At 40.5% G+C, this 16,014-nt stretch overlaps 1 protein-coding gene across 1 annotated transcript; it reads right to left on the bottom strand.

Annotated features, from left to right (window-relative positions):
• Positions 1-329: 329 nt before the first annotated feature.
• Positions 330-15,473, bottom strand: LOC139758939 (uncharacterized). The gene is made up of 5 exons (XM_071680754.1): positions 15,355-15,473; positions 10,093-10,307; positions 9,743-9,846; positions 9,188-9,315; positions 330-1,098 (listed from the first exon to the last, which is right to left on the bottom strand). The coding sequence occupies exons 1-5, from the start codon at positions 15,471-15,473 to the stop codon at positions 999-1,001; spliced, it is 666 nt and encodes a 221-aa protein (XP_071536855.1). The 3' UTR covers positions 330-998.
• Between the last annotated feature and the right edge of the window lie 541 nt (positions 15,474-16,014).

Below are 16,014 nucleotides of genomic sequence, written 5' to 3'. Positions count from 1 at the left end.
GCAAACGCGGGAGACAGCGACAAAGTATAATAAAAAATAAATAAATAATATATATATATATATATATATATATATATATATATATATATATATATATATATAGGGAGCGGGGGGCTGGAAATCCTCCCCTCTTTTTTTTTTTTTTTTTTTTTCCCAAAAGAAGGAACAGAGAAGGGGGTCAGGTGAGGATATTCCCTCAAAGGCCCAGTCCTCTGTTCTTAACGCTACCTCGCTATCGCGGGAAATGGCGAATAGTATGAAAGAAAGAAATATATATATATATATATATATATGTATCGACATATACATACATATACATACACAGAGACATATATACACATGTACATATTCACCACTTCCCGCATTAGTGAGGTAGCGTTAAGAACAGAGGACTGAGCCTGTGAAATGGTTTCAAACAATGACTGAGGCTCATTGTTGAGGGTTGGCATGAATTTTAGATTTATACAGTGTGCCAAATCACAGTAAACTTGGTTTGATATTCTTTAGTAAGTGCACAGTGGAGTCGATTCGAAAATCATGGAGCAGTAGAGTAAATCATGGATGACAATGACGAGGAGAGTGATGCTCTGTATATTCACTTTTCTTTTTTAGTTTGATACACAAATGTTTCACTATGTTAAAAGTACAACATCTCTGTCTAGAATTAGTTTCATACACTGTATGCTGATGCAACCTTTCAGTTGAATTAGTTGATTTCTCAAAGTTTATTCATCAAACTTATATTCTACCCATAATTTAGGGATGAAAAAATACTACCCATGTATCTCCTGCACATTGTAAGTGATTAAAAGAAGTGGAAGATGTGGGGGAGCTTGAAATCCTCCCCTCCTCTACAAAGTCTTTTCAGAAGCAGGAAAAAAGAGGCTTTTTCCTTGAAGGTTCTGTTCCTAATGCTGCTTTACTTAGGCAGTAAGGTTAGCACATATAGAAGAAGAAAGATTTTGTGTTGATGGTTCCTTTGCATTTAGTATCAGGTTTTAAAACTCTTGACATACCAATGCTTTTCCAGCCATACCTGCACTCTGCAGAAGAATTCTGGTGGGTTCATGCTTGGCAAGGGCATCTGCTAATGTTCTTCTGTGGGGTTAGGCAATGGTGAAGTGATTAATCAACAAGTTAAAGCATAAGCATACTGAATTTTGTGAATATAAACTTCAATACTGTATTGGTATGAATGGCCATAGGTGGATCATTTATCTCTTAAAATACTTGCTGAAGTAGCTGTGTCCAGTCTTAAAAAGTAGGGTATCTTGTGTAACTATCACTTATTTTTTGGCTCTGTTTCATGACATAATGTTAATGTACTGGAAATTTACACCTGTTAAAACTACCCTTATCTTTCAGGTTTTATGTTTAAGTTTAGTAATCTGTCTCATTAACTGAGCTTTTAATTCAGACCCAGGTAACTGTCTTTTCTATCCATGTCTTACATAACACTTGACATCACTCATACAACTCATTCTTCATAACTAGAAATTCCTGTGGTGAGCTATATGCACTAGCCTGGCCTTCTGGCAAAATTGTTGGAGCAATAGATAAGAGTAGTAGGTGGAAAAATTCAGTAGTAGTATTACGTAGTTGTAGTAGGTAAGAACATTAGGTGGGAACATTAAGTAAAAGTAATAGCTTGGAACATTATGCAGTAGCATTAGGTAGAAGCCTCTGAAAATGCTGTGCTAGAGTTGCCCTCTGCCAGTGGCCTGTTAAGGGTGAGGCACTAAAGGCAAAGCAACACTGAAGTTCACTAGTTATGGAGACTGTTTTGTAGTGGCAACCCAAGGGAGTTCCCAAAGGGAACGAAAGTCAGTGATATAAACAGAACTTGTAATTTGTGATTACTTTCACATTTGACATTTGTAAAACTTAACCATTTTATCTGATGATAACATGGAACAATGATGAATCATAATCAATCAGATTCATTGCTAAAGTTTGTGTACCTTCATAGTGTTGGTGATTATGATACACATTTTTATATGTGTGGGGGCTGTGGTTTCAATATCTTACACTTGACAGCTAGGGAATGGATGCGAGTAAATGGGGCCTTTTTCTACATCTGTTCCTCACACTACCTCGCTAGTATGAGAAATTGCAAACAAAAATGAATACATAAATGACTGAACCAGTGCATGTGAAGCATCTGGGGTAAACCATGGAAGGTCTGTGGTGCCTAGTTGTGAATAGAGAGATGTGGTTTCAAGTGCATTACAGACAACAGCTAAAAAATGGCTTTTTTCTATGTTCCTTGGAGGGGATGCTATTTCATGTGTGGCAGGGTGGCGACGGGAACGGATGAAGGCAGCAAGTATGGATATGTACATGTGTATATATGTATATGTCTGTGTATGTATATATATATGTATACGTTAAAGTGTATATTTATGGATGGGGTTGTTAGGGAGGTGAATGCAAGAGTTTTGGAAAGAGGGGCATGTATGCAGTCTGCTGTGGATGAGAGAGCTTGGGAAGTGAGTCAGTTGTTGTTCGCTGATGATACAGCGCTGGTGGCTGATTCGTGTGAGAAACTGCAGAAGCTGGTGACTGAGTTTGGTAAAGTGTGTGAAAGAACAAAGCTGAGAGTAAATGTGAATAAGAGCAAGGTTATTAGGTACAGTAGGGTTGAGGGACAAGTCGATTGGGAGGTAAGTTTGAATGGAGAAAAACTGGAGGAAGTGAAGTGTTTTAGATATCTGGGAGTGGATTTGGCAGCGGATGGAACCATGGAAGCAGAAGTGAATCATAGGGTGGGGGAGGGGGCAAAAGTTCTGGGAGCGTTGAAGAATGTGTGGAAGTCGAGAACATTATCTCGGAAAGCAAAAATGGGTAAGTTTGAAGGAATAGTGGTTCCAACAATGTTTATTGGTTGCGAGGTGTGGGCTATAGATAGAGTTGTGCGGAGGAGGGTGGATGTGCTGGAAATGAGATGTTTGAGACAATATGTGGTGTGAGGTGGTTTGATCAAGTAAGTAATAATAGGGTAAGAGAGATGTGTGGTAATAAAAAGAGTGTGGTTGAGAGAGCAGAGGAGGGTGTTTTGAAATGGTTTGGTCACATGGAGAGAATGAGTGTGGAAAGATTGACCAAGAGGATATATGTGTCAGAGGTAGAGGGAACGAATAGAAGTGGGAGATCAAATTGGAGGTGGAAAGATGGAGTGAAAAAGATTTTGAGTGATTGGGGCCTGAACATGCAGGAGGGTGAAAGGCATGCAAGGAAGAGAGTGAATTGGAACGATGTGGTATACCAGGGTCGACGTGCTGTCAATGGATTGAACCAGGGCATGTGAAGCGTCTGGGGTAAACCATGGAAAGTTCTTTGGGGCCTGGATGTGGAAAGGGAGCTGTGGTTTCAGTGCATTAGTACATGACAGCTAGAGACTAAGTGTGAACGAATGTGGCCTTTGTTGTCTTTTCCTAGCGCTACCTCGCATACATGAGGGGTAGGGGGATTTTTATTTCATGTGTGGCGGGGTGGCGATGGGAATGAATAAATGCAGACAGTATGAATTATGTACATGTGTATATATGTATATGTTTGTGTGTGTATATATTTGTATACGTTGAGATGTATAGGTATGTACATTTGCATGTGTGGACATGTATGTATATACATGTGTATGTGGGTGGGTTGGGCCGTTCTTTCGTCCTCAAATATCTCATTTCCAGCACATCCACCCTCCTGCGCACAACTCTATCCATAGCCCATGCCTCGCAGCCATACAACATTGTTGGAACCACTATTCCTTCAAACATACCCATTTTTGCTTTCCGAGATACTGTTCTCGACTTCCAAACATTCTTCAAGGCTCTCAGAATTCGCGCCCCCTCCCCCACCCTATGATTCACTTCCGCTTCCATGGTTCCATCTGCTGCCAGATCCACTCTCAGATATCTAAAACACTTTACTTCCTCCAGTTTTTCTCCATTCAAACTTACCTCCCAATTGACTTGACCCTCAACCCTACTGTACCTAATAACCTTGCTCTTATTCGCATTTACTCTTAACTTTCTTCTTTCACACACTTTACCAAACTCAGTCACCAGCTTCTGCAGTTTCTCACATGAATCAGCCACCAGCGCTGTATCATCAGCGAACAACAACTGACTCACTTCCCAAGCTCTCTCATCCACAACAGACTGCATACCTGCCCCTCTTTCCAAAACTCTTGCATTCACCTCCCTAACAACCCCATCCATAAACAAATTAAACAACCATGGAGACATCACACACCCCTGCCACAAACCTACATTCACTGAGAACCAATCACTTTCCTCTCTTCCTACATGTACAAATGCCTTACATCCTCGATAAAAACTCTTCACTGCTTCTAACAACTTGCCTCCCACACCTTATATTCTAGATACCTTCCGCAGAGCATCTCTGTCAACTCTATCGTATGCCTTCTCCAGATCCATAAATGCTACATACAAATCCATTTGCTTTTCTAAGTATTTCTCACATACATTCTTCAAAGCAAACACCTGATCCACACATCCTCTACCACTTCTGAAACCACACTGCTCTTCCTCAATCTGATGCTCTGTACATGCCTTCACGCTTTCAATCAATACCCTCCCATATAATTTCCCAGGAATACTCAACAAACTTATACCTCTGTAATTTGAGCACTCACTCTTATCCCCTTTGCCTTTGTACAATGGCTCTATGCAAGCATTCCACCAATCCTCAGGCACCTCACCATGAATCATACATACATTAAATAACCTTACCAACCAGTCAACAATACAGTCACCCCCTTTTTTAATAGATTCCACTGCAATACCATCCAAACCTGCTGCCTTACCGGCTTTCATCTTCAGCAAAGCTTTTACTACCTCTTCTCTGTTTACCAAATCATTTTCCCTAACCCTCTCACTTTGCACACCACCTCGACCAAAACACCCTATATCTGCCACTCTATCATCAAACACATTCAACAAACCTTCAAAAGACTCACTCCATCTCCTTCTCACATCACCACTACTTGTTATCACCTCCCCATTAGCCCCCTTCACTGAAGTTCCCATTTGCTCCCTTGTCTTATGCACTTTATTTACCTCCTTCCAAAACATCTTTTTATTCTCCCTAAAATTTAATGATACTCTCTCACCCCAACTCTCATTTGACCTCCTGCCTCTTTCTTTTATACATCTCCCACTCATTTGCATTGTTTCCCTGCAAAAATCTTCCAAATGCCTCTCTCTTCTCTTTCACTAATAATCTTACTTCTTCATCCCACCACTCCCTACCCTTTCTAATCAACCCATCTCCCATGCTTCTCATGCCACAAGCATCTTTTGCGCAAGCCATCACTGCTTCCCTAAAATACATCCCATTCCTCCCCCACTCCCCTTACCTCCTTTGTTCTCACCTTTTTCCATTCTGTACTCAGTCTCTCCTGGTACTTCCTCACACAAGTCTCCTTCCCAAGCTCACTTACTCTCACTACTCTCTTCACCCCAACATTCTCTCTTCTTTTCTGAAAACCCCTACAAATCTTCACCTTCGCCTCCACAAGATAATGATCAGACATCCCTCCAGTTGCACCTCTCAGCACATTAACATCCAAAAGTCTCTCTTTCACGCGCCTATCAATTAACACATAATCCAATAAAGCTCTCTGGCATTCTCTCCTACTTACATACGTATACTTATGTATATCTCGCTTTTTAAACCAGGTATTCCCAATCACCAATCCTTTTTCAGCACATAAATCTACAAGCTCTTCACCATTTCCATTTACAACACTGAACACCCCATGTATACCAATTATTCCCTCAACTGCCACATTACTCACCTTTGCATTCAAATCACCCATCACTATAACCCGGTCTCGTGCATTAAAACCAGTAACACACTCATTCAGCTGCTCCCAAAACACTTGCCTGTCATGATCTTTCTTCTCATGCCCAGGTGCATATGCACCAATAATCACCCATCTCTCTCCATCAACTTTCGGTTTTACCCATATCAATCTAGAATTTACTTTCTTACACTCTATCACTTACTCCCACAACTCCTGTTTCAGGAGTAGTGCTACTCCTTCCCTTGCTCTTATCCTCTCACTAACCCCTGACTTTACTCTGAAGACATTCCCAAACCACTCTTCCCCTTTACCCTTGAGCTTCGTTCCCCTCAGAGCCAAAACATCCAGGTTCCTTTCCTCAAGCATACTACCTATCTCTCCTTTTTTCTTATCTTGGTTACATCCACACACATTTAGACACCCCAATCTGAGCCTTTGAGGAGGATGAGCACTCCCCACGTGACTCTTCCTTGTGTTTCCCCTTTTAGAAAGTTAAAATGTCTGTGTATGGGCGTTTATGTATATATGTGTGTAAATGTGTGGATGGGCCACTCTTCGTCTGTTTCCTGGCACTACCCCGCTGATGTGGGAAACAGATGTTAAATATAATGAATGTGTGGAAGGAGAGGAATTTATCTCAGAGAGCAAATATGGGTGTATTTGAAGGAATAGTAGTTCCAACAATGTTATATGGTTGCAAGGCATGGGCTCTAGATAGGATTGTATGGAGGAGGGTGGATGTGTTGGAAATTAATGTTTTAAGGACATTATGCTCCAGTTGCTCAAAATTTTTTTCACTCCATCCTTTCACCTCTAATTTGGTCTCCACCTTCTCCTTGTTCCCCCACCTCTGACACATATATCCTCTTTGTCAATCTTTCCTCACTCATTCTCTTCATATGACCAAACCATTTCCATACACCATCTTCTGCTCTGCTCTTTCAACCACACTCTCTTTATTTCCACACATCTCTTTTACCCTTTCATCACTTATTCAATCAAACCACCTCACACCACATATTGTCTTTAAATATTTAATTTCCAACACATCAACCCTCCTCCGTACAACCCTAACCATAGCCCATGCCGTGCAACCATATAACACTGTTGGAACTACTATTCCTTCAAACATACCCATTTTCTCTCTGAGATAATGTTCTCTCCTTCCACACATTCTTCATTGCTCCCAGAACCTTCGCTGCTAACTCCACTCCCAGATATCTAAGACACTTCACTTCCTACAATTTTTCTCCATTCAAACTTGCATCCCAAATAACTTGTCCCTCAACCCTACTGAACCTAATAACCTTGCTCTTCTTCACATTTACTCTCAACCTTCTCCTTTCACACACAGTCACCAACTCCTGCAGTTTCTTACCTGAATCAGCCACTAGAGCTGTATCATTGGTGAACAACAACTGACTCACTTCCCATGCTCTCTCATCCCCAACAGATTGCATACTCTCCCTTCTCTCCACAAGAAGCCTTAACGTAAGGCATTATTGCTCAAATGAAGAATGGGCCTGGTGAAAAAATTAAGATGTGTTTTCAGTCATCAGATGATAGATTTCTCTTTATCTGACTACCAATATATCACATCAATTTTCTGACATGGATCCAGTATATACAGCCTCTGAAATTACATGTAAACCTTTCATTCTGAGTTTCCACTATAAAATTGCCATAGTTGATTAATTTGCAAAGACCAGTGACTTCTTTCTCATGACATTTACACACAAGTGCTTCATTTACATTCTATCCCCAATCACTCCTTTAGTATCTTCATTCAGAATATCCCTACCCCTAGTCAGTACTTTTGCTGTGTTTATCCATCTCCTCAATTGTATTCCCCCCTTTGTGTATCTTTGACTATACCACTATATACATTTTGAAATTCCTGTCATTTGCTATATGTTTTACATGGCCAGACCATCATAACAAACTTTCATCCATGTACATTTGTTTTTATTTCTTTGCATCACATGTCCTTCTCATATGATTACTCTTTGGACTATCTATCATCTGAATTCCACGTTTACTATGCAGATTACATCATTTGTGTTGGTAATATTTTTATTTTACTAATCCTGATGTATAAACACCTTGGGTTTCACATCCACACATCAGAGCTTGGACACCTTCTTTACATAAGCCTCTTGTTTTTTTTTGCTTGATTTTTGTATTCGTTAGAACTTTCTGGGTACTATCAATTTTTCTCTGATGCTACTCACAACTTAAGCTTTTACTACTGTCATCCCTGCTGAACTTCACTCCTAAATATCTAATATGGTTTCTCATCCCTTTCACAAGGAATAGTGGTTCCAACAATGTTGTATGGTTGCGAGGCGTGGGCTATGGATAGAGTTGTGCGCAGGAGGATGGATGTGCTGGAAATGAGATGTTTGAGGACAGTGTGTGGTGTGAGGTGGTTTGATCGAGTAAGTAACGTAAGGGTAAGAGAGATGTGTGGAAATAAAATGAGCGTGGTTGAGAGAGCAGAAGAGGGTGTTTTGAAATGGTTTGGGCACATGGAGAGAATGAGTGAGGAAAGATTGACCAAGAGGATATATATGTCGGAGGTGGAGGGAACGAGGAGAAGAGGGAGACCAAATTGGAGGTGGAAAGATGGAGTGAAAAAGATTTTGTGTGATCGGGGCCTGAACATGCAGGAGGGTGAAAGGAGGGCAAGGAATAGAGTGAATTGGAGCGATGTGGTATACCGGGGTTGACGTGCTGTCAGCGGACTGAATCAAGGCATGTGAAGCGCCTGGGGTAAACCATGGAAAGCTGTGGAGGTATGTATATTTGCGTGTGTGGACGTATGTATATACATGTGTATGGGGGTGGGTTGGGCCATTTCTTTCGTCTGTTTCCTTGCGCTACCTCGCAAACGCGGGAGACAGCAAAAAAAAAAAAAAATTCCTTTTCACAAATTACTCTTAGTTTTATTTGCATGTACTTTGAGGATCCTCACTCATATCTTACTGAAATTCACCATTCTATCTAAATCTTCCTGTAGTTTAGCTAACAAGACAGCATGAACTGCATATAGTAATTGTGGTAAATTCCATTCTTATGAAATGCCCCATCTATGAAATCATTAGATAATAAAGGTGACATAAAACAGTCTTGACACATTCTCACATTTGTTTCAAACTGCTTGCACTATCACCTATCTTCAAACACACGTGCACTCCTTCCATTATTAAAGCTTGATTGCTAAATTCACTTAAGTGACTACGTGAGTGATATTCTTACCACTTCAAAAGAAAACAATGTTGGACATGGAAGATGCATAAAGAGTTCCAAAGTTTGGTCTTCTGAGGCCAGCAAAATTAACTGTGGTAGTGATTTTCATACCTTAGGAGATTTGCAGCAACAGATCCAATCCAGCCATGGCTTTTGGCCAGGGTTTGGGTGGCCCTGCATATACCTGAATGCCCAGCTTCAAATGACACTCTACCATCACTGGTGTCAACTAACCACATCTGAAATAAACCCCTTTCTGATCATTAAAACACTATCCTATGGCTCATGTGCCTGAATATTTATAATTATTGGTTGCAATGAATGAATGTTCTTTTGAATGCTATCTCATGTAACTTTTGCTCTGCCATGAGCATAACATTAGTCTCTTAAGTCTATCTTTTAATCTGTTCCTATGTTAGTAACATTGTTTAAAAAACTATAACTTGTAGCAGTGATTAGCCTTGTAATTTGCTCTAGCTGTATCAGAGGTCATAGTTACAAGATCATAGTGAAAAGCATTGGCTGATTGGATTGTACAACTTTTGAGAATTAAGAGTACATCCATGATTTATTGAGAAAGATTCAGTTTATAGAGTATGTGGATAGTTGGCACATTGTGACCAATTTTTGCAAGCCACAGGATTAAGAAATGGGAGTGTTACTAACCGCTAATTGAAGACCAATGTGGGCTAAGTCAGTCAAGAGGCTTGATTTCCTTCCCACATCAGAGCTCAGATTACTGTCCTCTGCAAGGCCATAGTTTGAATCACCTGGGGTCACATACAGAATCAATTAGAAGTCAGTGTATCATAATAAAAAAGTCACATCACTCAAGGTGGTTCAAGATTTTCTTTTATACATAATAATTACTTTGTATCATGACGCTGCCTGCTTGTAAGAATTAAACTTAAAAAATTTCAATAATATCATGTGATTCAGGAGTTTTATATTTAATGATCTGGGCAATATTTATGTAGAGGCTTTCAATAAATTTACACAAGATGCTTTTCTCATACCTGTGAGGTTTTGTGTAATGAAAATCTCATCACTGTCTTCTTCAAGATTTTCATATTTTGTTCCACTTCTCTTTCTAGCTGTGTCTTCCACTGTATCACCTGTCTCATTGCTTTCATTCGTGACATCTTCTCCAGTTATATCCTCTTCTGCTGTTGCTTGCATTCCTTCTGCTGCCCATTGAAGTGTTTTTGGTGTAGGATGGACCATGTCCTCCCTACTCAAAGAAAATTTAACCTAAATAAAAATATGTCTCATTGTCCATCTCTTTTTAGTATACTTCCATCATCCAGAACAATGAATAGCCCAGATATCATGCCACATTTCATTCCTATATACTTGCTTCCTTTCCATAAATACTCATGTTTACTCACTATCTTTCATCAAAAAATACTTATGATGATTTAAAAATCATCTGTTTAAGGTGTTAATTACTGGCACAGTGCTACAGGCAATAATAAAACATTGCAAGTCACATGGTAGTTTTTCTTGAGTGACATGGCATCTAAATCTCTTTGGTCAGTGAATGTTTTGTCTTGCATTAACAACCATTTAGTTTATTAGTAAGAGGATAAGTGTATGGAGTAGGGGGTTGTAATTATTGTTTACTTTCATACTAGAAACTTGTGACAATGGTTGAAGAATAAGATCTATGAGGGCCTTTTCCTTTTGTGTAGTATGTTTTGTTACCTTGCAGCAAATGGTTTTAAAACGCTTCTGTGTTTTGTAGTTGAGAATTTGAGGAACGTACCATTTTGTACAGTTGCAAATTTTTTTTAGCAACCTTTAGTCATTAGTTATTTATCTTTAGGTAGATAGAGATTTAAATGATACAATGTAAGCATAACCATTGTGCACAGCTCCAATTTAGGTTTATTTCATTGTTTGCTAGAGAGCCAGTTGTGGATTGGGGATGAATATATGAGTGTTTTAGGTCTGTTTTATCCTCTGACTTGGCAGGGTTATTAAGGTATTTTTACCTGTTGTTTTCAAAGCTGATCACTTTTCATATGAAGACTACGAATAGCTTGGCCATCTTCACCAAAAAAGATGTTCCATGATATTGGGAAACCCCCTGGATGTATTTGTGAACCACAGTCACATTCACAAGTAGAATTTTTGTTAAGGTCCAAAACTTGAAAGTACAACTAATTCTAAAATTTGTGTAATTGTTTTATGGAGAAATGGCAACATCTTATTTACAGTGAAATGCATACTTAGGCAATAAAAACCATATGAAATTATGCCTTGATAATTGATCCTTCAAACATCAGCTGGGTAATGGTTGTCACCTTGCAACATAACACAGTTAAACCCAATTACAGTATGATCACATTGTTATTCAAAACAGAACACATTTTCATGTATTCTGATTAATATTTCTACTGTTACCATTTACGCAGTTTTGATGATGCTTCTTGTGTACAGTACTCAGCAAGCTGTACTATATACTTAGAGACTTCAAAAGATTAATTCACACAAAAAGATGAATAAAGAAATTTTTTTTTGAAATCACTAGCTATTTCAGCCTGCATTCATCTAAAATCTTCAGTATACTTACACCTGACTGATTTAATTGACCTTATGTGACTGCTTGACCTGAACAGTACAGCTTGACTTTAGTATGACAAGGTCAGTCTCTGCTAAATTTGAACTTGGTGATGCCACATTATTTAATTATATTGATAACTGATGGAAAGGCAAATTGGTGTTAATATGAAGAATACTTCCCACGTATTCCTCGCGTGTCGTAGAAAGCGACTAGAGGGGACGGGAGCGGGGGGCCGGAAATCCTCCCCTCCTTGTATTAACTTTCTAAAATGGGAAACAGAAGAAGGAGTCACGCGGGGAGTGCTCATCCTCCTCGAAGGCTCAGAGTGGGGTGCCTAAATGTGTGTGGATGTAACCAAGATGTGAAAAAAGGAGAGATAGGTAGTATGTTTGAGGAAAGGAACCTGGATGTTTTGGCTCTGAGTGAAACGAAGCTCAAGGGTAAAGGGGAAGAGTGGTTTGGAAATGTCTGGGGAGTGAAGTCAGGGGTTAGTGAGAGGACAAGAGCAAGGGAAGGAGTAGCAATACTCCTGAAACAGGAGTTGTGGGAGTATGTGATAGAATGTAAGAAAGTAAATTCTCGATTAATATGGGTAAAATTGAAAGTTGATGGAGAGAGGTGGGTGATTATTGGTGCATATGCACCTGGGCATGAGAAGAAAGATCATGAGAGGCAAGTGTTTTGGGAGCAGCTAAATGAGTGTGTTAGCGGTTTTGATGCACGAGACCGGGTTATAGTGATGGGTGATTTGAATGCAAAGGTGAGTAATGTGGCAGTTGAGGGAATAATTGGTGTGCATGGGGTGTTCAGTGTTGTAAATGGAAATGGTGAGGAGCTTGTAGATTTATGTGCTGAAAAAGGACTGATGATTGGGAATACCTGGTTTAAAAAGCGAGATATACATAAGTATACTTATGTAAGTAGGAGAGATGGCCAGAGAGCGTTATTGGATTACGTGTTAATTGACAGGCGTGCGAAAGAGAGACTTTTGGATGTCAATGTGCTGAGAGGTGCAACTGGAGGGATGTCTGATCATTATCTTGTGGAGGCTAAGGTGAAGATTAGTATGGGTTTTCAGAAAAGAAGAGTGAATGTTGGGGTGAAGAAGGTGGTGAGAGTAAGTGAGCTTGGGAAGGAGACCTGTGTGAGGAAGTATCAGGAGAGACTGTGTACAGAATGGAAAAAGGTGAGAACAATGGAAGTAAGGGGAGTGGGGGAGGAATGGGATGTATTTAGGGAATCAGTGATGGATTGCGCAAAAGATGCTTGTGGCATGAGAAGAGTGGGAGGTGGGCTGTTTAGAAAGGGTAGTGAGTGGTGGGATGAAGAAGTAAGAGTATTAGTGAAAGAGAAGAGAGAGGCATTTGGACGATTTTTGCAGGGAAAAAATGCAATTGAGTGGGAGAAGTATAAAAGAAAGAGACAGGAGGTCAAGAGAAAGGTGCAAGAGGTGAAAAAAAGGGCAAATGAGAGTTGGGGTGAGAGACTATCAGTAAATTTTAGGGAGAATAAAAAGATGTTCTGGAAGGAGGTAAATAAGGTGCGTAAGACAAGGGAGCAAATGGGAACTTCAGTGAAGAGCGTAAATGGGGAGGTGATAACAAGTAGTGGTGATGTGAGAAGGAGATGGAATGAGTATTTTGAAGGTTTGTTGAATGTGTCTGATGACAGAGTGGCAGATATAGGGTGTTTGGGTCGAGGTGGTGTGCAAAGTGAGAGGGTTAGGGAAAATGATTTGGTAAACAGAGAAGAGGTAGTAAAAGCTTTGCGGAAGATGAAAGCCGGCAAGGCAGCAGGTTTGGATGGTATTGCAGTGGAATTTATTAAAAAAGGGGGTGACTGTATTGTTGACTGGTTGGTAAGGTTATTTAATGTATGTATGACTCATGGTGAGGTGCCTGAGGATTGGCGGAATGCGTGCATAGTGCCATTGTACAAAGGCAAAGGGGATAAGAGTGAGTGCTCAAATTACAGAGGTACAAGTTTGTTGAGTATTCCTGGTAAATTATATGGGAGGGTATTGATTGAGAGGGTGAAGGCAGGCACAGAGCATCAGATTGGGGAAGAGCAGTGTGGTTTCAGAAGTGGTAGAGGATGTGTGGATCAGGTGTTTGCTTTGAAGAATGTATGTGAGAAATACTTAGAAAAGCAAATGGATTTGTATGTAGCATTTATGGATCTGGAGAAGGCATATGATAGAGTTGATAGAGATGCTCTGTGGAAGGTATTAAGAATATATGGTGTGGGAGGCAAGTTGTTAGAAGCAGTGAAAAGTTTTTATCGAGGATGTAAGGCATGTGTACGTGTAGGAAGAGAGGAAAGTGATTGGTTCTCAGTGAATGTAGGTTTGCGGCAGGGGTGTGTGATGTCTCCATGGTTGTTTAATTTGTTTATGGACGGGGTTGTTAGGGAGGTAAATGCAAGAGTCTTGGAAAGAGGGGCAAGTATGAAGTCTGTTGGGGATGAGAGAGCTTGGGAAGTGAGTCAGTTGTTGTTCGCTGATGATACAGCGCTGGTGGCGGATTCATGTGAGAAACTGCAGAAGCTGGTGACGGAGTTTGGTAAAGTGTGTGGAAGAAGAAAGTTAAGAGTAAATGTGAATAAGAGCAAGGTTATTAGGTACAGTAGGGTTGAGGGTCAAGTCAATTGGGAGGTGAGTTTGAATGGAGAAAAACTGGAGGAAGTGAAGTGTTTTAGATATCTGGGAGTGGATCTGTCAGCGGATGGAACCATGGAAGCGGAAGTGGATCATAGGGTGGGGGAGGGGGCGAAAATTTTGGGAGCCTTGAAAAATGTGTGGAAGTCGAGAACATTATCTCGGAAAGCAAAAATGGGTATGTTTGAAGGAATAGTGGTTCCAACAATGTTGTATGGTTGCGAGGCGTGGGCTATGGATAGAGTTGTGCGCAGGAGGATGGATGTGCTGGAAATGAGATGTTTGAGGACAATGTGTGGTGTGAGGTGGTTTGATCGAGTAAGTAACGTAAGGGTAAGAGAGATGTGTGGAAATAAAAAGAGCGTGGTTGAGAGAGCAGAAGAGGGTGTTTTGAAATGGTTTGGGCACATGGAGAGAATGAGTGAGGAAAGATTGACCAAGAGGATATATGTGTCGGAGGTGGAGGGAACGAGGAGAAGAGGGAGACCAAATTGGAGGTGGAAAGATGGAGTGAAAAGGATTTTGTGTGATCGGGGCCTGAACATGCAGGAGGGTGAAAGGAGGGCAAGGAATAGAGTGAATTGGAGCGATGTGGTATACAGGGGTTGACGTGCTGTCAGTGGATTGAATCAAGGCATGTGAAGCGTCCGGGGTAAACCATGGAAAGCTGTGTAGGTATGTATATTTGCGTGTGTGGACGTGTGTATGTACATGTGTATGGGGGGGGGGTTGGGCCATTTCTTTCGTCTGTTTCCTTGCGCTACCTCGCAACCGCGGGAGACAGCGACGAGGTATAAAAAAAAAAAAAAAAAAATGATTCACAGGTGTTATCACACTGCCAGTGGAAAGTTACCATTAAGGAGGCTTTATCGCTGAGAGTTCAGTCTAATAAAAGAACTTCTTACTCCAAAGGAATTCATCATTTCCCTTTTACTGCAAATAGCACAGCTTTAGGCTGCAGGAGCCTCTGGAAGAGAGATCCTGGATAGCACCAGGACCCTCTCTTAAAAAGGAGTTCTGGGGCAATAATAAATAATGATAACATGATTCACCTACCACTGGGCTCCACTCATTAAATCAGCCAAGTGAAAGTACTGAGGCAGATGGAGGTATGGAACTTCACCAATATCACTTCTGCGCCTGCGTCGTTTTTTTCCTAATGTTGGTGAATTCATCTATGATGTCCTGGTATAAAGGTAATGGGTTTTGTTATAACATGAGACTATGTATTCTATGGATTTTTTTTGTTCACTGTTAGATGTCTCATAATTTGTACATTGGGTAGGAGAAACATGTGTACTCCAGAGGTTTTGATATTAAGCTCTACTAGTGCTTAACCAGTTTGACTGACAACACTATGTTCAGCATAAGACAGAAACTTGAGATGACCAACCTGAAAGTTAGATAAGAGTCCAATGAAGGCAATGAGAGCCACTGCATGGGCACAGTCAAATTTCTCATACCTGAAAACAGTAGAAATTTATAGGAGACATTCCCGTGAGCGTGTAAGCTGTGTACAGGAGTACAGTGTAATGCCTGGTAAGGCATGGCTGTGCATCCCTAGAAAGGCTAAAATTTTGAGTTTCCTCCTGCAAATTAGTTAAGACAGGCCTTGGTAGGACAGAATGTATGATTTTCCCATATAAATATATTAGTATAGCTCAAGGTAGGAAATAATGTTGAGAGCTCATTCCATGCAGGACATTCAGCCCAGGG

Source organism: Panulirus ornatus, chromosome 32, assembly GCF_036320965.1.
Source record: "Panulirus ornatus isolate Po-2019 chromosome 32, ASM3632096v1, whole genome shotgun sequence".
NCBI lineage: Eukaryota > Metazoa > Arthropoda > Malacostraca > Decapoda > Palinuridae > Panulirus > Panulirus ornatus.
Note: the sequence above shows the minus strand (reverse complement) of the source record. Positions and strands in the feature narration are given on the sequence as shown.

Excerpts from the sequence above, each read along its gene's own strand:
- LOC139758939 (XM_071680754.1), bottom strand. The coding sequence starts at position 15,473 with ATGAATTCACCAACATTAGGAAAAAAACGACGCAGGCGCAGAAGTGAT. Across the intron at positions 10,308-15,354 it reads TTAATGAGTGGAGCCCAGTG|GGAGGACATGGTCCATCCTA; the intron begins GTAGGTGAATCA and ends TTCTTTGAGTAG. Across the intron at positions 1,099-9,187 it reads GTTGCTGCAAATCTCCTAAG|AAGAACATTAGCAGATGCCC; the intron begins GTATGAAAATCA and ends CTAACCCCACAG.